A 20566-nucleotide genomic window follows, 5' to 3' on the forward strand; every position below is an offset into this window, starting at 1 on the left:
TAAATTGATGCTTTACAAACCTGAAGTACACAAAAAACCACAAGTAAAAAACATTCTACTAAATTTCATATTAAAATCAGTACAATATTATTCTAGTGATTTGACTACTATTTGAAGAATGAAAAGATTCATTGTAGTTGTGACTTGTTTGTAACATTGGAAACTGACAAACTTCTTTCATTGTCCTGGCGTTGTTCGACAAATATACGGTTTCTTTGTCAAGATGTAAGATTTCAGTTCTGTAGCTAAAATATTCTTCGGAATTCAGCAAGTGCCTGATTTTTCAGCCAAATGCACAAGCTTGCTTGATAGTGTCTGCTCTAGGGCTCCAGGCTATATTTATTCAATTTTGGTAAAACCACACGAGGTCACTTGTAAGAAAGGTTATAATAAGATAACATTTACAAAATTACACCCATTTCAAAACAGTACAAATAGTTAGTTGTTTTAAAAGGATGTGGATCACTCGAATATTTTCCTAAGATGTGAGGTATCTTGTACGAAAAGGTGTTAAATTAATGTTGAGTACAAAAGAAATATCTGGTGAAAAATTTAAGTTAATTCACAAGCAATACAATATCCTTTAGAATACTATACAGAAGATATATTTTCGAATTAAAAATGACTGTTAAAAAGTGTGAATGAACTTGCAAAATGCAAAGGTTAAAAAACAGCAGTACCACAAAAAACTACAATATTCCCTCATAAAAATGCTTATTTCAGCTTTGTTCGCAACTAGCTGGCCTTAAATATTCTAATTACATTTTATTTATAATTTAAAGTTGACGCAAATGCTTCCTGGTTTTAACCGAAACCCTATTTTAAGTACAAAATTAAAGTTGTAACAGTACATGTTTAACAACTTCTCGCTACCAGCATTTGACGAAATTGCGAATAAAAACTGATTATAGGTATTAATTAAAGTTAACTTTAAACGAATAATTAGCTTCATAATAGATTCTACAAAAACAAAGCGCGAAAACACGTAATTGAAAACCACGGATTACCATTGTAAAAGATAGGCGCTCGCAACTGTTCATCTGACTTACGCAACGCCTCTAGTGGTGGAAACCATCCCATTGTTTTGCGAAAAAAAACCCTTTATGACGGCACTTATACTTGCTCACTGCTGATGTTCCCGCCATTTCAGACTTCATTTATTTAATTGTAAAAGTAAAAGCACTGCATTTCGCTGTACACTTGTGACTTGTCTGCTATTGGTTGCAACAAAGAAGAAATTTGATTTCTAAAAATACTAAGGACGCCCCGTTCAAGGTGAGTTTACTTTACTAACTTGCTGTAACGTTATAGTTTGAAAAAAGTTGCAAGTTAAGCCATGCACTTGCTACCGGCCCAGGAAAAACGCTTATTTTGGCCGTAAGTACATAAAATATCTCAAATTTTGGCGCTGGTTTAAAATCCTTCTACAGCTTTGAAACAATTATTAAAGCAACGCATACTATTTGGGTTAGGCCTTTGGGATGTCGGGTAGTGTTTGGGTAAGGTCGGGTCAAGTATTATTATATTTACGGCAACTGTTAAACTGTTTTTTCGAGGTTTGTAAAAAAACTGTCTATATAGTGTAAACATAGGCAACATTGCCGCCTGTCAAATCATATGTTATAATATTGTAACACCGACTGGGCAACTTTAACACGGAATGATCGTAAAGGCACTTCACTGAGCTCTATTGTCAATAAAATTAGTGCCCCGCACCTACCTAAACCCGTCAGAATAAGACCTATATAATCTGTACCCTCAAACGCTACCCATAACTTAACCATTAACTCAATTAGTAACACCAACCTGAACCCAACTCATTACCCAAATGGCGGTACAAAACAACGGCATCCAAACGTACCACACCCTCTTCCTCGGTTATATGTGTTTTAGGTCTAATTCTGCATATGCTGGGTTTTTTTAAGGTTTGGTTTGGGTGACCGCTAAGTAGTTTTAAGAGACCGAAAGTGTTTCATTTAAATACCAAAAAGTTGCAAGTCGTGCGAAATTTGGGAAACCGCTGGAGAAATTTGGGGAACCGTTTCGGTCCCCCAAAACACCTTAAAAAAAACACTGTGCATATGTGTATCGACTTGAGTATGTTTTTGGTTTTGTACATAACTGCGCTTTAGATAGTGCAGACAGACTGGCAAAATATTAATAGCCTTCTGGTGACAAGCATTTTGGCCCAAATTTGTCGCTTTATATAGTCTCGTCTCTAAAGTTAAATGCCGTGTTCGCCTAACGAACGCATAAAGCGCGCCGTGTGTAGCGATAAACAAGGCATTATCAAGAAAAATAGTGATCGAGAGACGTGTGAGAAAAAAATTAGATTATTTTTAAATACAATTTTTGGGGGAACCAATTCCTTTGGTTTTCTGGCTGATTCTTCGAGCGACAAAGTCACCAAGGACGCCAGCTGATTTCTGTCATATACTGAGTGCCGCAAGTCTTTGTTTTTCATTTAATTACCCACTGGATAAAAATGTCGTTAAAATTCTTAGTTTTAAATAAATTCGCAAATTACTTAAAAAAATTACAGTTTTTTAATATTTACTTTATTTTTGCCTGCACGCTTTTTTTGCCTGCATGATTGAAATCTAGTTTCGATTTCAAATTGCCACGGGTTCAAAATAAATTCTTATGAAGATTTTGTGTATCGCGACTTCTTTAAGCCACCAGTAGAAATATAACATAACGCAGCACTAATTGGTCGTCTATTCGTTAAACTAAAAAAAAAATTTAAAACCATCACGTTTTAGTCGACCCTGATTTTAAAATCGTTAAAAAAATATTTTGATTTTCGCTGCGGTGAATACTTTTTAGCGTACACTGTTACAGGTCCAACGTTAGTACAAATTCCACGACTCTTGTTTGAATCAAGTGTTTTTTGTTTTGACCTGCACAAAAACGTTAATTGTGATTGGCTCGGCTTATATTTGAACGGTTATCAAACAAAGACTTCAATCGTTCCCTATTTCTATTTTTCAAAAGTACCAAACCTAAAGCTCGTGAATTTCGCATTTACAATAACATATTTTTTTATAAATTCATACATGGAACTTATAAATTTGCATTGAAACAAAGAAACGTTAAATTAAGGACACCCTTACGATCAAACTTTTAGTGGAAAACGACCAGGAAGAAAGAATTAAAAAACAGAGAAAGTAAATGAACTTAATTGTGCGCAAAACAGAGCATTTTGATTAGGATACACATTGAAAACAATGAATATAAAAAAAAACTGGTACGGTAAAAATAGTTTCCCTCAAAAATATAAGCGTTTTTTAGGTATATTATAGGTGTGATCAACCAATATTTTGATAGAGTTTACCATGGCTTTAATTTGTAGATGTTTTGCCTGTTACACATTTACCCTCAGTTCCACTTTTATAATTACACAGTAGACAAAAACCGAAAAAGCTTTGTCCCTATGTTTTTAGAAAGTTTGGCAAACGAAAAACCCGGTCAGATTGGGAAGTTTGTCGAACAGCAAAATACCAGGAGGAACAAACGAAAAATGTCAAAAACAAATGGAACAAAATATCAATTGAAATAAGTTGACAGGTCAAAAAAGTAGTACGTAAGGCAATAAATACATTGGCATTAAAGTAATAAAATAGTAAAAAAATTGATAAAAATATTGAAACAAGGGTCGTATAGAATCTTTCAGTATTTAATAGCTTTAATACGAATTTTTGTAAAACAAACCGTTAAAAGCGTCAATCAACAAAGGCTGTAACTAGAAAATGTTTCCCGTTACAAATAGTACGCTTGCATATCCCAAACCACAAAGGCGACACCATACAACAGGAGAAAACAAGTTTTGTAGTGTTTACAATATGTCTAAAAGGTCCCTAGCTCAAAGCACTACAAGAGGGGGTGTTATTAGTGGCATCATAGGTAACAGCCGCAGACCATTGTGTCATCTATCCTACTTCCCCCATAAAAACTCCAATCCGCGAAAAAATTGGTTAAAGCTGACTTAAAATGTAGGTTGGGAATGCCAACGTGGGTTAGATAACAGAAGAGGTTTATTTAAGCCCTCGGCTATTGAACCATCCGATTTTAAAAAAATCTACTGCAGTTTTGGAACAGCAACTGAGCATAGTTAGCTAAAAGATGATGATGCCTAAGGAAATATATTACTAAACTTAATTTTAGGTTAAGCCTTGTATAGTTTGGCGGTTTTGAAAATCTTTTTCGCCACGCAAAAAAACTTTAATGGTGAATACTGCAATCAGTACTTCAAAATATCATTTCCACATATTCTGTATAGTGTACAATACATCATGTCATTAATAGGAAAGCTTATTTATACTGACTGTATATCATTTATTGCAAAAACAGCCAAGACCAAAAAAATGTAAATATTAGGAAGACTGATTTCATCGGACATTAATTATGAATTAATATTCCAAAAAAAATTGTTTTTGCTAGCAAGCAATGCTTATTACGTTTCGCAGGTCGTGGCGGAATTGCAAAGCCAACGCCGCCAAGACATCACTTTCTAACCTGTTATCTAAAGAAGTCAGAGACAGAGATGCATTCTAATGTAATAGTGTTGATGAACAGACTAAAGCAGCGTTTGCGTTTTATGCGAAACCTGTCATCGAGTTGCTTCGGAAACTGAAAAAGAACAAACAAACGGTTTGGTTGTCCTATCCAGCTCAAAAAGTTCGACCGCAAATTCATGAGAAATATTTCGTTTGAAAATGATTTGCCAGAAACTCAGGTTGTTTTAAAATAATTTGTTTACAATACGTATAGGTATCGTGTATTTCCAATATTTATTTTATTTTTACAAAAAAAGGACCTGTAAGACGAACATTTTCTTATATTCGAAAGGTGGTGTGCTGCTTCGGCTGATGAATGCCACGCAAAACATCTTAAATGGTAAAACTGCAACAAAGTACTTTGAAGTATCAACTGACCAATGCTGTAAAGTGTATTTCAGCTGATTAGAAAACTAAAAAAAGAACAAACATCCCGCCTTAGTAGTCCAACCAGCTCAAAGAGGCGCCCGCGGATTCGGCTACCGTTCAAGCCACAGTTAAACAGCACAAGGTTTACTATACTATAAACAACTTGACCATCCACTAATTGCCGAACCCTGCCGCTAACATAAATTTGGCCGCAAGTTCATGAGCAATATTTCGTTTAAAAATTATTTGCCTGAAACTCGAGTTGTTTTACACTTATTTGTTCACAATACTGTTAGGTATCGTGCATTTCTATAATTATTTTATTTAAGAAAGGACCTGTAAGAAGAACATTTTCTTTTTTGGAAAACTGGTGGGCTGCTTCGGCTGTTGCAAGCCACACAAAACTTCATAAATGGTAAAAACTGCAACAAGTACTTTAAAGTATCAACCGACCAATGCTATAGTGTATTCCAGCTGCCTATAGGAAACCAAAAAAGAATAAAAAAAAAACGGTTTTATCCAACCAGCTGAACAAGGCACCCGTGGATGCGGCTACAGTTTAAGTCGCAGCGAAGCACCACAAGGTATACTATACTACAAAAGATTTACCGCTAACATAAATTCGGCCGCAAGTTCATGAGCAAAATTTCGTTTGAAAATGATTTGCCTGAAACTCGGGTTGTCTTAAAATAATTTGTTTACCATGTAGGCATCGTGTGTTTCTATTAACTATTATTTTTTACAGAAAGGACCTGTAAGACGAACTTCTTCCTTTATTGGAAAACTGGTGTGCTGCTTCGGCTGCTGTATGCCACGTAAAACTTCTTTAATGGTAAAAACTGTACTCTGCACAGTATATTCCAGCTGATTAGGAAACTAAAATAACAACAAACATCTCGGCTTGGTAGTCCAACTATAGCTCAACGACGCGCCCGTGGATGCGGCCCCGTTTACCCACTTGACCATCCGCTAACATAAATTCGGCCGCAAGTTCATGAGCAATATTTCGTTTGAAAATTATTTGCCTGAAACTCGAGTTATTTACAAATTGTTAGAAATAGTGTATTTCTATTTTTTATTCTTTTTTGCAAAAAGGTCCAACCTGAAGAACCGTTTATTTTATTCGAAAGATGGTGTGCTGCTTCGGCTGATGCTGGCCACGCAAAATATCTTAAATGTTAAAAATTGCAACAAGTATTTTAAAGTATCATCTCGACAATGCTGTAAAGTGTATTTCAGCTGGTTAAGACATTGAAAGAGAACAACGACCCGGTTTTGATGTCCATACAGTAAATGCGGCTACCATTCCCGTCATCGATACGGCCGCCGTTCAAGCCACAGCGAAGAAGCAAAAGGTATACTATACTACAAATGGTTTACTATAAACTATACTATAACCCACTTTACCATCTACTGATTGCCAAACGCATCCCCTAACATAAATTCGAGCGCAAATTCATGAGCAATATTTTTTGTTTTAAATGATTTGTTTACAATACTGTTAGACTATCGTGTACTCTATTGAATTTTTGAATAAATGAGCTGCTATAAGACGAAAATTTTCTTTTGTTGGAAAACTGGTGTACGACCTCGGCTGCTCTATGCCCCGCAAAACTTCTTAAATGGTAAAAACTGCAACAAGTATTTTAAAGTATCATCACGACAATGCTGTAAAGTGTATTCCAGCTGGTTAAGAAATTGAAAGAGAACGAAACGACCCGGTTTTAATGTCCAGAATACTACAAACGGTTTACTAAAAACTGTATAATCCACTTTACCATCCACTGATTGCCAAACACTTACCGCTAACATAAAATCGAACGCAAATTCATGAGCAATATTTGGTTGAAAATTATTTGCCTGAAACTCGGGTTGTTTTAAAGTAACTTGTTCACAATAGGTATGTATCGTGTATTTCTATTATTTTTTTTTATAGAAAGGACTTGTAAGACCAGACCTGGGCAACATACTAATATATCAAGCAATATACATTTTTAGTCGGTGCTCAATGCTTCACGTACCATCTAAATTAAAGTTTGCATTTTCAAACAAACATAGTCGCAAATTTTTCGCGCGACGTTTCGTGACCTTCTTTAAATCCGACTTAAATTGCACATTTTCGCACAACTTTAAACGTAATAAATAATTGGTTGATTATTTGTTTTACACCGTCAAAGTATGACGTCATATTGTATGTATTTTAGATCCTATATTTTACCCGGTCCGCCACAATATTTTAGGTTTCTCATGCGGCCCGCGGCTAAAAATAATTGCCCACCCCTGTGTAAGACGAACATTTTCTTTTATTCGAAAGATTGTGTGCTGCTTCGGCTACTGCATGCCACGCAAAAGATCTTAAATAAAAATTAACTACAACAAGTACTAGTAGTAAAAACTACAACAAGTACTTTAAAGTATCATCTCAACAAATGCTGTAAAGTGTATTCCAGCTGCCTAGAAAACTAAAGAGAGAACAAACAACCCGGTTGGATGTCCAACCAGCTCAACTATAGGCGCCCGTGGATTCGGCTACAGTTTAAGTCACAGCGAAGCACCACAAGGTATACTATACTACAAAAGGTTTACTATATACTTAAACTCAGTTAACCATCCACTCATTGCCGCTAACATAAATTCGGCCGGAAGTTCATGAGCAACGTTTAGTTTGAAAATGATTTGCCTGAAACTCGAGTTGTTTACAAATTGTTGTGTCGTCATTCTGTTAATTATTTTTTTTTACAAAAAGGTCCAATCCGAAGAACCCTTTCCTTTTTTCGAAAGATGGTGTGCTGCTTCGGCTGCTGCTGGCCACGCAACCTATCTTAAATGGTAAAAACTGCAACAAGTACTTTAAAGTATCATCTCAAACAATGCTGTAAAGTGTATTCCAGCTGATTAGGAAACTCGAGTTGTTTACTATGTTAATTATTGCCGAACACTTCCACTAACATAAATTCGGCCAAAAATTCATAAGCAATATTGTTTTTTATAAGATTTGTTAACAATGCTGTTAGGTATCGTGTATTTCTATAAATTATTTTTTTTACAAAAGGTCCAATCCGAAGAACTGTTTCTTTTATTTCAAAGATGGTGTGCTGCTTCGGCTGATGCTGGCCACGCAAAAGATCTTAAATGGTAAAAACCGCAACAAGTACTTTAAAGTATCATCTCAAACAATGCTGTAAAGTGTATTCCAGCTGATTAGGAAACTCGAGTTGTTTACTATGTTAATTATTGCCGAACACTTCCACTAACATAAATTCGGCCAAAAATTCATAAGCAATATTGTTTTTTATAAGATTTGTTAACAATGCTGTTAGGTATCGTGTATTTCTATAAATTATTTTTTTTACAAAAGGTCTAATCCGAAGAACTGTTTCTTTTATTTCAAAGATGGTGTGCTGCTTCGGCTGATGCTGGCCACGCAAAAGATCTTAAATGGTAAAAACCGCAACAAGTATTTTAAAGTATCATCTCGACAATGCTGCATAGAGTATTCCAACTGCTTAGCCAACCACCCTACCGCACACTTCGCTAATTATGTGTTATTTGAATTTGACAATCAGGCTTATTTGGGGCTTAGTTCGGGGTTATTGATAACATTAAGAGGTGGATATTACAAGTGAAAGGCTCAAGAGGCCGCTCGTCCCGCCGATTAGAGCAACACAAGGTATATTATACTATAAAACAATTTCACGCATTACGCAAAACTTCCGTTAATATAAAATCGGCCGCAAATTCATGAGCGATATTCGTCTATATAGGAATGTCTGTATAATCGTGAGATATAGCCGTTGTAAGTGCTGTTAAAGACTAATATAAAGACCGCAATGAAGTATTGTTAAAAGTAACGAAGAAACGTTTATTAGAAGGGAGTAGAGTTTTATTGTATATTATCCCTTTCAGAAACTATTTCCAAACTCAAAAAGGTAAAGGTTTGTTGAAATGAATTTGTTAAAAAATATTTTTGATAAGACCGAAAAACGGCACAATTCGAAAAAGGATAGTGAAATGTCACTGTGGCGTATACTGGCTAAACCAACAATCCAATTTCACCTCTGATATAAATACAAAACAGATTGTTCTAACGGTATAACTGAACTCATTACAGAAATAGATGCTAAAAATGTCCATTCGTTCCTGCCTATGTTGCGTTATACCTTTTAGGAAACAGTCTCGCCAGGGACAGAAACGCCAAAAGGCTCTTAAACAGAAGAGGAGGCGGTAAGAAACTTTTAGTAATCTACAACCTTATATTTACCTATTAATACAAACGCTTAACTATGAATTCACCGCAAAGAGCCAGGACCAAAATAATGTTTTTAGGTATCTACGGGTTCGTCGGCCTTCGACGAATTGGCCGCCTTTATCGTTGAGGCTGTATTAAACGAGGCAAGGAAAGGCAAGCAGCCTCTTGCAAGGGCAGCCACAGATCATATCGTCGATAAGGCTGCGCTATGTCTAGCCAAGGTTTCCTACTATAACCCACCAACCTTTCCTTCTAGCACAAAGTCTCGTCGAGGACAGAAACACCAGAAGAAGTTTTCCAAACAAAGCTGGAAGGTGTAAGTAACTATTAGGAATCTCGAAGCTTATATTTACCTATTAATATATACGCTTATCTATCCATACATCCCTTAAACCAGGACTACACCCTTTACATCTACACCATGGGTTCTTAAACTGGGGTACGTGGACTAGTTTTAGGGTTCCATGAAGGCCAAAAATGATATCTTCATGTATATTTAAAAAAATATAAATATTTTTTTAAAGAGAAAAAACTCTTTGACGTCTTCTCCTTGGATGACTGTCCCTAAAAAAATTATTCCTAGTCTGCGGTCTATCCCAACAAACCATTATTTGTAGGTATGTTGTGTCATACCGCCAGGGGGAGACTCCGGGACAGAAGAGGAAGCGGTAACTAACGCCAGAAAACTTGGCTCCACAAATTACAAAACCCTTCCGCTAACAAAGAGATTTTTACTCATTGACGAGGAACTTTCATCGGCCTGTGACAAATTGGCCGCCTTCATTGTTGGGGTTGTAATAACCGAGGCAACAAATATGCCATCCAGCCTCTTCGAAGATGCGGCCGTAGCTCAATTGGAAAGGGTACTAGTATAACCCACCTCACCCTCCACACATTACAAAACCCTTAGTACTCATTGACGTGGAACTTTCATCGGCATGTGACAAATTGGCCGCCTTCATCGTTGGGGCTGTATTAGCCAAGGCAAGAAAAATGCCAACCAGCCTCTTCGAAGATGCGGCCGTCGGTCAATTGGAACGGGTACTAGTATAACCCACCTATCCCTCAACAAATTACAAAACCCTTCCGCTAAGAAGTGATTTTTTACTCAGTTGACATTGAACTTTCATCGGCCTATGACATTACCGAGGGCAGAAAATGCCAACCAGCCTCTTCGAAGAGGCGACCGTCGCTCAAATCGTCGAGAAGGCCACGCTATATGAAGCCACGTCAAAATAGCCCCGATGTATTCTACTATAACCCACCCACCCATCCACTCATTACCAAATCCTTCAACTAACAGGATTTTAACCATTTTAAAAAACTGTTATGATGACGGCAATAAAAGTGCAAGACACACCCTTTCGGAGAACCTGACTGAACATCATTAGAAGAACCAGATACCCCATGTGTGTAGCCACGGCGAAGCAGCACAAGGTATACTACTACAACCAACTTAATACCACTTCACTCATTACCAAAACACTTTCCATTACATGAAATGGCCCACAAACGTATTAGCAACTGTCGTCTATAATTAATAGAAACAGTGATTATGTTAAAAAGTAAAGGAAAAAGCTTTTCTAAAACTATAGGACATTTCCAGTTTTATTGAACATTATCATTTTGAGGAAACTGTTTCCTAACCTAAAAAGGTTTCTTAAAACAATTTAAGTTGTAAAAGAAATAGTGGCGAAATTGGAAATTTCGCAGTAGAAGGACCGCACACACTTTCTAACAGTAAAGAGAGCCGCTAGGCGCAATGTTCTACGATAAAGAAACATGGCGGAAATTTATACGTTTATATTAATGATTTTAAATATTGTTTAGGCGGGAATCAATCTTGTCTACGTATAGACTCGAGCTCATTCATCACCACATGGAGCAGCTAAATAACTATACCAATGATTATGGGGATGGTCACAAAGGAAAAGCGACGACATTGGCTTGGCCTGTAAACGGATTTACGAGGAAAAGAGGGTGGAACGGCTGCGGCACAGACGAGTAATTGCTCAATATTGAAAACAATCACACATAAGTTTTGCTCTCGTTTTAGTTGCAATGTCTCCGCCTGATCTTACTTTATATCAAACACTATTGAATTTGTTTCCTTTGCAATTTTTTCGTTTTGCCCTTGCTTACTCTTTCGTTGCTAATACACTGATTTTAGAATAACATAACGTATTGACGTTTGTTAAGTTAATAGTACGTTCAATTCTTGCATTGAGCGGGTTTCTCCACTTTTTTATTTTTAGATATACCTATTTAATAAACAACAAAGTGATTTAATAACGGGATAAAAAAGGTTAGTTTTGCTTTAGAAGTAATTTGAATCGAAGCAATAGTGAAGAAATACACACAGTACAGTCCCAGGCACTATACAGTAGATTGTTGTCGTAAATCGTTTAGTTCCCTTATTACTTTTCTCGCCTCCTGTTTACCCACCAATTTTTTGTACGGGTTTCGGGAAGGTTGCCCCAAAACGTTACAATTGCCTTGCTTATGTATTGTCATTATTCCGTTTACTGTTTTATAAGCGTCTCGTTTCTAGGACAGTGTTTGGAACAAAAAGTTTTTTTGCCTTTGGTTAACGTAAAAGTTCAAAACTACTTTACATAGGCTAAATGTTTAGGGTAAAAAACGAACGACAACGTTAAACTGCTTAGCTTGACATTGCCGGTAAAAACATGTGTAATGCTTTATTTGTAAATTTATGCTTAGAAACTGTGGCCTACTTTAGCTAAGTAAAGTAATTACAATCTCCGTGTAAGAATACTAACGTGATTCGAACAAAATTATGCTGAATATGTGTAAGGAAAATGCGTACGGCACGTATTTCACTCGTTTGTGTTTTTTAATGAGATGCTACTCGCCTAAGCGGCCCCAAGCCACGCCATTTAGTACCGGGCGACGTAACAGTCCCGAAAAATATGTATGCGTACCTCCATAATTTTTTTTTAATACTAATTTGGGAAAAAATAATGCATTATATTTAATTTAATGGTCCGCCATAACTTCAGGGAAACATTAGTGTAGTTCGTTTGGTGGATAACATTCAGAACCACGGTCACATTAGGGAATTAAAGCATCATGAGCCCGTTCAAAATGAAAACTAGTTGTTTAGAAATAAACATGATTCAGAAGTTAAAAATCGAACAAAACAAAAATATTTGTTTTGGGTTGCAGATAGAAATGTTCAATATTCTATACGTTACTACATTGCATTAGAAATTTTACCATGTCATTCGAGAATCCACTTCACTTGACAGGTTCTTTGAATCCTGAAGATTGCCCTTTGCCACTTTTATGTTGGAAATTATGTTAAGAACTGTCGATTTGCCAAGCAGCAAATAAGTCTTGCGACACTTTCCTGTTTCCATCCAACGTGCATTTTGTCATAGTCTATGTCTCTGTGATAAACGGTAACCTGAAGGTTCTCCCTTGGCACACCGTGTGAGCGCAAGTGCTAAAAAAGCAACTTTATGTTTGCCGATTCCACACGCGCTCTTTCACGTTTTTAACATCCAAAATTAAATGCAAGCACAATGCACCACCAGTTGAAAATGGTTTATGGCTTTGCGTTCTTCAATTATCAAAGCCGTCAGCGGTTTCTGAAATATAAAAGGTTCCATTTTATACGAAAAACACACAAGGGCATACACAAAAAGCCACAAATAATATCAAAACGTTTATTTTATCTTTAATATAGTTATTTGTTGCATTAGATGCACTTTAAGACCAACGAATTTTACACAAATATTCCTTATTGTAAAAACATTAAAAAAAAATCGGTTGCGTTTTTGTGTGTACTGTATAATATACAAAAGTCTTATAAGACTAAAGGCCCGTTTACACTACAGCTGCACTGAGCTGCACTGGGCGTGAAATTGTTTTCACTTCAGCTGCAGTGAGCTGCGCTGGGCGTAAAAATCGCTCCAAACGTAATGTGTTTGTATAGCGGCACTGGGCTTGAGTTTAGCAAAGCGTGAAAATCGCTCCAAAGCGTATTTTTAAGCTAGCTGCAGCTGCTGCACGGGGCTTGAGTTTAGCAAAGCTTGAAACGCTCGCCACAATAGAATTTAAATGCAAATTACGCTTTGCTCAGCTCAGTGCAGCTGTAGTGTAAACGGGCCTTTAGTTGACATCTCTGGCATATCAAAAAGAGAAACAGCCATTTTAAAAATGCCAACCTTTACAATACCAATAAATTGCATAAAACGATTTTCATCATTTTTGCGAAGTAAACAATAAATCGCCTAACTTATGAGGCAAAGCGTCGTTGTTTTAAACACACAGAACTAACCAAATGGATATTTAAACGTCCATCCTAAAGACGTTCAGTGTTGCTCAGACATGACCAGTAGCCCAGTAGGCCTAACTAGTATCAAAATGGAACAGTTGTCAAAAATAAACAAGGAAATGCTTTCAGCGTAGTATGATCAGAGCACGCTGACAAGGCTTTAAGCTAAACAAGTTTTTGAAACAATTAATTAAGCAGATGGACAACAAACAGCAACGAATTCACAAAGTTAAATATACTCACCCATGACTAGTGCGACGAAGGCCTATCCAACTTTTAGCTAGTTTGCCTGTACTAATTTTTCCAAGTTTATTTTGTTTGAGCTTCATTCAACACAAATTCCGTCAATTAGCTTTTTAGCACAGCACACTAGCACAGCTTACACCACAGTCCACAACCGTATTTTTAACAAATAAACATCAAGCTTAGCAATCCAGAACAAAGCTAATTGTAAAACCATTGTTACGTTTGGTTATTGTTAATTGTTAACCTAAACTGGTAAACAACAAATTTCGGCTGATATGAATGGACGATGTAACACCAAATTCCAAACTTGTAACTTTGAGGGCGGCAAAGTAAAAATGTGTTTGTTTATCAAATGAATGGCAAAAAGGGGTGCACACCTATCCGCATAAGTCATTGCTTTACATTTTAATTTGGCCTGATCAGTGTTTCAAAATCAATTACACAACGTGGTTTACAGTAGGTTATTTTCCTCGATGCCTAGAAAAGTTCGTTACTCATGGCATGAGTGATGTTGGTAAGATTCCTAAAGCGAAAAAAACATGCATTACCTCACTAATTCCAATATACAATTCAACGGATAACTTAATTGAACTTTAAAGCGGCTGTTTGGTCTTGTTTAGGGTTAGATTTGGGTAACGGGTGGGGTTATAAAATAAGGGTGGAATTTTTTAGGGAAATAGTGATGAACATATGGGTGGTTGTTGTGGTTGGGCAAGGGTTTGTTTAAATAATATTCAGGCCTTTTAGGGGTTATTGGCAACGGGTTTAGGGAGTTAGGAATTTGAACTTTATTCGACTTTTAAGTATTAGGTATCAGGGGCGGACCCAAGGTTGCCACGTAGCCATGCAATCGAAAGCTTTAACCTAATAACTGAACTGTGTGGTGTTCATGAGATTACTTTTTATAACGTCACGTTTAGCTATAACTCTGCGACGTCGCATTTTGACGTATCCTTGTGACGTCACATTATGGGGCAACTCTGTGACATCACCTCTGAAAAAATTGTCATATCCCTCCCCCTTCAAAATTCCTAGATCCGCGCCTGTTAGGTAGTAGTAATATTGTAATCTTATATTTCCGATCTGTGTTTTATTTTTATTTTTTGCGGCGCTGATGTTACGCTTTGGTCAGCTTTATTTCCAAATCTCGTTTGAATTATAAATATACACCTCTATATAGCATGAGCCGCAGCAACGTAAACTTTTTAGTTCGATCTATATTTTGAGTTTCTGAAATAAAGGTCTAACACGAATGTTGGTAAAACCTGTGTGACAGCACACTAGTGCTATGTTTATTGTTTGTAACTTGGCTAATAACAGTTATTAAACCCCTGTAAGAAATACGATGCTATTGACAGATTTACCAACCGTGCCTTACAAACCAAGGACAACTTGCCCTCTGGCTATTAACCGGCAAAGACCATGACTGGGCTAAATTGCAGATACCTTTTTATGAGAATCAAGTTTATTAATTTAAAATCCTTTTTTTATTAACGGCATATGTATATACCGTCTTAAAATTTGACTTTTACCTATCATTATCATTATTGTGATCAGCCGTATGGCATTTTAAAACCTTTTCAGGGTTTAGAATTAGATAATCTACCTACATGTTGAACTAGTATATTGTGGGTACCGTACCGTATAGAAAATTTCTAGTGATAGAGTTAACCACGCCAATTACTAAATATAAACACTTAATAGCCCCTAAGGCACAAGTCGTTGTTTACTTCAGCCAGGTTAATTATAATTAAATTATTTGATGTCGCAAATGCTATAGAAAATGGCCCTTTTTAAAATGGATTTTGTCGTGCAAAAACTGCAAATCAATCAATACGCTACAACTATAAGCTACCATGTTTGTTAAAAGTCAATAAAAGGAAAATCTTTCTTTGCCACATTTACCAAAAGAACGGGTTTCCCATACTTGAATAGCCAACCGTTTGGAGGCCTTTTGGTAATCATTTACAACTTTGTTCAGCTAAGCGCGCGAGAAAAAGGAGCTTCGTGAATCTATCCATGCTTTTAGCTATCGGTCTTGGGTCGCGCACAACGTTACTCATCACTGATCAGGCTCATTTCTGCAGCGTTTGGTGATTTTGTACTGGTGAAGTGTACTATTGCCTAGAAACATGAAAGTATTAGTTGCAGTCGATGGAAGCAAAATCGCGGAGCAAGCCTTCGAATGTAAGTTACCCAGCTATGGGCAAATTTGTTTGCGCCATTACCAGTTGGCCAAAATCGCCGTGCGCAATCTTTTCCGGTTATCAAAAGCTGTGCTGAATGTGTTATGTATACTGAATGCGCTTGTTCGATAAGCTATTTTTATTCATTTAAATGTGTTAAACGCAATTTACCATGTGTGGTTTTAAACGCAAAATTACTATGTATCGTGCTGCTTACGAAAGGCGAATCATTCCGTATATATACATTTGCTGTTTACAATGTTTGTGTAGTGTCTTTCTTATCAACGGGTAACCGCATGACTGACTCTTAAGCCTACATTCCGCGTCATGTAGTACTGTCGTACGCCAATGGTTTGTTATTATCCTAACTGTTTCACTTTTATGCACTTGAAAATGTCAAAGTACCGCTTTGTTTTTAGGGTATTTCACAAATATACATCAAGAAGGAAATGAAGTTATTATCGCCCACTCTGGTGCACCTCCTACCCTCCCAACTGTAAAGCTGTTTGGTAAGCAAGAATGTGCCATTTGCGCTGGTTAATATATTTCTATACATCAGAGGTTCCTAAACTTTTTTTATCGTGTACTTACTAAATATTTTTTGGGGTTCGCCTGGGCTTGTTAGAGATGGCGACATAAAATGTATAGACCTAAGAAACCTGCTGTTTTCGGTTCAACGAATGTGTAACTGAAATGAAGCCTAAATACATTTTAATTAAACTCATTATTTTATCCATCTTTTAGGATTTCTGTTTAAGTGTTATGAACCCGTGTACTAGATACATGTTAAATGTCAGAACACTATTTTTTTATTTCGGGAGAAGGGTGGTCAAAGATGGCATCATAAAGTTTGTTCAAATAGTGACGTAATAAAACAAGTAACTCCAGAAACCTCTCCTGCTCGGTTGAACTTGTGCGCCATGTTCAACTGAAATCGAATCTAAATACATTAAAAATCCATCTTTTTGCTGATACAGGGGAAACAATGGTACAGTGCAGCCAGCGAACTACCAATATGTATATACAGCCTTTAATGTTAAAACGATTTACGGGATAATACAATAATATTATATTGCACGGCGAAACAGAAAATTGCTATAGCTATATGTCCACTGCGGTCACAACTATAAATCATTACGTACTTTTGGAATGGAACAAATTTCCTTTTAATGAAGAACGTTGTTAATTGTTTACACCACAAAAACGCACGTTGCTCATAGAATGGCTCGTTTACGAAATAAGTCTGGTTGTTTGTATTATAAGTGCTTCACTTAACCAGGCCTCAGGAAGTGACAAAGGTAATAATATATGGAACTGCGCACGCCAAAAAGGGAACTTATTCAATGACATCTCGTTAATAAAGTGCGGGAAGTCAAAATACACAGTTGATTTAAAATCTTCTACTATTTTACGACATACAATTTTTGACTTGCTTTTTTATCGTACCGTAACCGAATACAGTGCATGCTTATTACACTTTTTTAAACCATTTCGGACTATAAAAATACTGTTACAATATTACTCTAATGTTCAAATTATTGAGACGGATGTGCTCAGGCTAAAAACGTTTTACAGCATATAAGTCTAGAAGTTGTGGACCAGACCCCTTAAAATTTGTTTACTGACCTGAGGGATATGCGCGAAAACTAGTTTAAGTATGACTGGTCTATCTATCTATACCCAACGTTACGTGATTGATATCAAGTTATACGTTGCACAAAACGATTCGCTTTGGTTAAAAAGAAGTCGAGTCAAAGTCCAGCTGAATACCGATGTTTTCCAGTTTGATGTTGGTAAATTGCGATAGGGCTGTGACTCCCGTTTCCTAAAACCGGCTTAACACATTTTTGACATGCGCGAGCGACTATAGGTTAGCCTACGCAGGAAAAACAATGAGCACAATAAAATATATTTTTTTGTAACTTTTGAGAATTGCTTTTCATGGGTTCGATTCTTTTCAGCATGTCAGAATCAAATGTATGTTGAAAGTTCTGCAACATTCGACATTGATTTTACAATTTTCATCCTGAACTGTTTTCAGCTGTAGGTTTCGGACACACTTAATTAAACTGAAACAACAATACAAGTTTATTTGGTAAATTTGCTCTAAATTGTGACAGTTTAATGGACCAACTTAAAGCACCAAAAGCATCGATTGTTATCTGAGTAAACAATTAGGTCGTATACAAGTTTATCGGACCAGCCTTGCGTTTCAACTATCGATTTAGGCTTAAGTAGGCATGTATCGCTGGACTTACTGACGCATACATTTTTGTGGAATGCAGTTGAACGGTTATTTTTTTCCTGATCAATAACCAGCATACCTTGTTTAACAAAACAGAATGATAATGTGGCATTTCGTCTTACGTTTTTTCTTGTTTAACAGCGGAAGGAGCTTCTTTTCCAGCCGACGAAATCCAACGCGTGATGACAGAAAACAACAAGAAGATGGACAAAGTAAAGAACAAGTTCGCCGTCATTTGCGACGAGAAAAAGGTTTACTAGAACAAAAAGGGTTTGCTTACAAACAAACCAACATTGATCTTTGATAATACAATTCTAATTTAGTTACACATGGGTACCACATTAGCTTCCGTTAGAAATCATTAATAGCCTCTTTTTTATTTCGTTTCAAATGATAGCCTGAATGCCTTTTACAAATACAATAAGGGCGCCTGTTTTTTATTGCTGTAAATTAGCACAACAAAATTTGTAGAGGGACGTGAATTCATATTTGTAAGTTTAGTTTTCTAAGAAAGGCCCAACAAAGAAATTCCAGTTTTGATTGCCTTTGATTGGGATATTGACTCCCTGCGGTCGAGTTCAAGCATTCCGGTACGGTTCACGTACCACATTTGGGTAGGCTTAGTACAGGTCTTGGACTTTAGAATCAAAATTACGCACCCAATGATAACGGCAGGATTTTTCACATATGCATGGGCTCATGCTATACACATTGCAATTTCTCGGCCTTTTGCAGTGTGGGCGAATATTGCTAACTTTTTACGTTGTTAGAGAAGTGAGTTATAATTATAACTCCATTTCACTAGAGCTTGTAATTTAAGGGTTTATTATATGTGGATGATTTATTAAATTTCCTGAATAATCGTGTTTAACTTACAAAGAATTAAAACGTCTTTATTATGTTTACGTGTTAAATTTAGGCAAATCGTAAAAACACTGGCAAATGGCAAATATGTTCTTGGGCACTATTCAGCAATTATGGCCTACAGAATTGTACACGATAATCAGACCGTACTGTTGCCTTTATAAATTCCATTATCACCATGACGGAACTGAAATAGCCGAACCTTAACTCATAAATATTTAATCGTAATTAACCCACGAGTTTTACAATCATCCCACGAAATGTAGCCAGTAGCAATATTTGCGACCGCAAGACTTTTTTGTATCAAGCTTTAATTGTTAAAGGCTTATGCAACACCTAAATTCAAAAATATATGTAAGGCCTAAATCGAAAGCCTATGTTTATTAAATATTGTGTGACAATTAAGCTGTATAGTTTGAAACTCTCTAAATTCTGCAACATTTTAAAGGTCTCAGTCAATAATATTTTAAATTTGAAATTTAATTTTATGTTATATTACGGAGTAAATCATTGGTAATAGCCTAGGCCCTAGGCCTATATGCAATATTGATAATTAGTATTAATTACTTCACGTTGTCCAACCAAACGAATTATAGCAAAATATTGTCATTTCAAAACGACTTGTTTACAACACTGCTATTTAGCCGGAATTTTATTCAGTCCAACAGCGTTTTACAATAATTCAGTCGGTGCTACTTTTAACCATGCTTTTAACCGTGTTAAACTGTTATTCCCCCATGAATCTGTTCTGTACACACTTCGCAAAATTAAATAGGCCTACAAGAATTGGCTTATTTAATTTAATACTGTTTGAAAACCAGTTACGTTAAATTTCAAGTAAAATCAGATCAACAAAAACTTAAGTAGCAGGGTCTGCGAATCAAAGCCATGTAAACAGTTTTCACTGTTTTACAATATTTAATTTATGAGCGACACGTTTACCTGTGACAGAAATTAACCAAAGAACTGTATATTGTTATTGCAGGTGAAATACAAGTTGGTGTTCACCATGTATGACGGAGAGCCTGGGGAAAATATTGTGCACACCGCCGAGGTGGAAAATTGCGACTCAATCGTGATGGGATCACGTGGGTTGGGTGCTATTCGACGGACCATCCTCGGTTCTGTGAGCGACTACGTTCTTCACCACTCCAAAATTCCGGTCATGATTTGCCCGAAACACTAATGGAAATCTGTTGTGACACTTTAAAAACTGGAAGTATTTGCCGCAACTAAATTCGAATCGGAGAAGTCATGATTCGCTACTAGAACGCCCATTAGCGCTGTTGTTAAAATTTCCGAAAAAATGTCTGAAATATCGTGTTCTTATCAACATTTAAATCGTGTTGGATTAAATTGCCTCTTCAATGTTAACGTGAATATGTAACGTGGCTGCTAATGGACTCCTGAAATTGAAATAAAATTACAACATGTATTTCCTTGCTTGAAAAGAACAATATTGCTCAGTAGGAAAATTATCCTCAAAAAATAATTGCCAACTAAAAATGTTGGGTTGATTCTAAACTAAAGCATCTTGAGGTCTACTTAATA

The 20566-nt window shown here is 36.4% G+C and overlaps 1 protein-coding gene across 1 annotated transcript; it reads left to right on the forward strand.

Annotated features, from left to right (window-relative positions):
* The first annotated feature begins 15731 nt into the window (after nucleotides 1–15731).
* On the forward strand, nucleotides 15732–20564 carry LOC146164704 (uncharacterized). The gene is made up of 4 exons (XM_083381409.1): nucleotides 15732–15907; nucleotides 16326–16415; nucleotides 18293–18402; nucleotides 20001–20564. The coding sequence occupies exons 1-4, from the start codon at nucleotides 15853–15855 to the stop codon at nucleotides 20199–20201; spliced, it is 456 nt and encodes a 151-aa protein (XP_083237535.1). The 5' UTR covers nucleotides 15732–15852; the 3' UTR covers nucleotides 20202–20564.
* Nucleotides 20565–20566: the final 2 nt, after the last annotated feature.

Source organism: Ascidiella aspersa, chromosome 2, assembly GCF_963924565.1.
Source record: "Ascidiella aspersa chromosome 2, kaAscAspe10.2, whole genome shotgun sequence".
NCBI lineage: Eukaryota > Metazoa > Chordata > Ascidiacea > Phlebobranchia > Ascidiidae > Ascidiella > Ascidiella aspersa.

What these genes read in the sequence shown, in the direction of transcription:
- LOC146164704 (XM_083381409.1), top strand. Translation starts at nt 15,853, where the DNA reads ATGAAAGTATTAGTTGCAGTCGATGGAAGCAAAATCGCGGAGCAAGCC. An exon ending in CGCGGAGCAAGCCTTCGAAT is followed by an intron (nt 15,908 to 16,325) that starts GTAAGTTACCCA and finishes CTTTGTTTTTAG; the next exon opens with GGTATTTCACAAATATACAT. An exon ending in TCATTTGCGACGAGAAAAAG is followed by an intron (nt 18,403 to 20,000) that starts GTTTACTAGAAC and finishes TTGTTATTGCAG; the next exon opens with GTGAAATACAAGTTGGTGTT.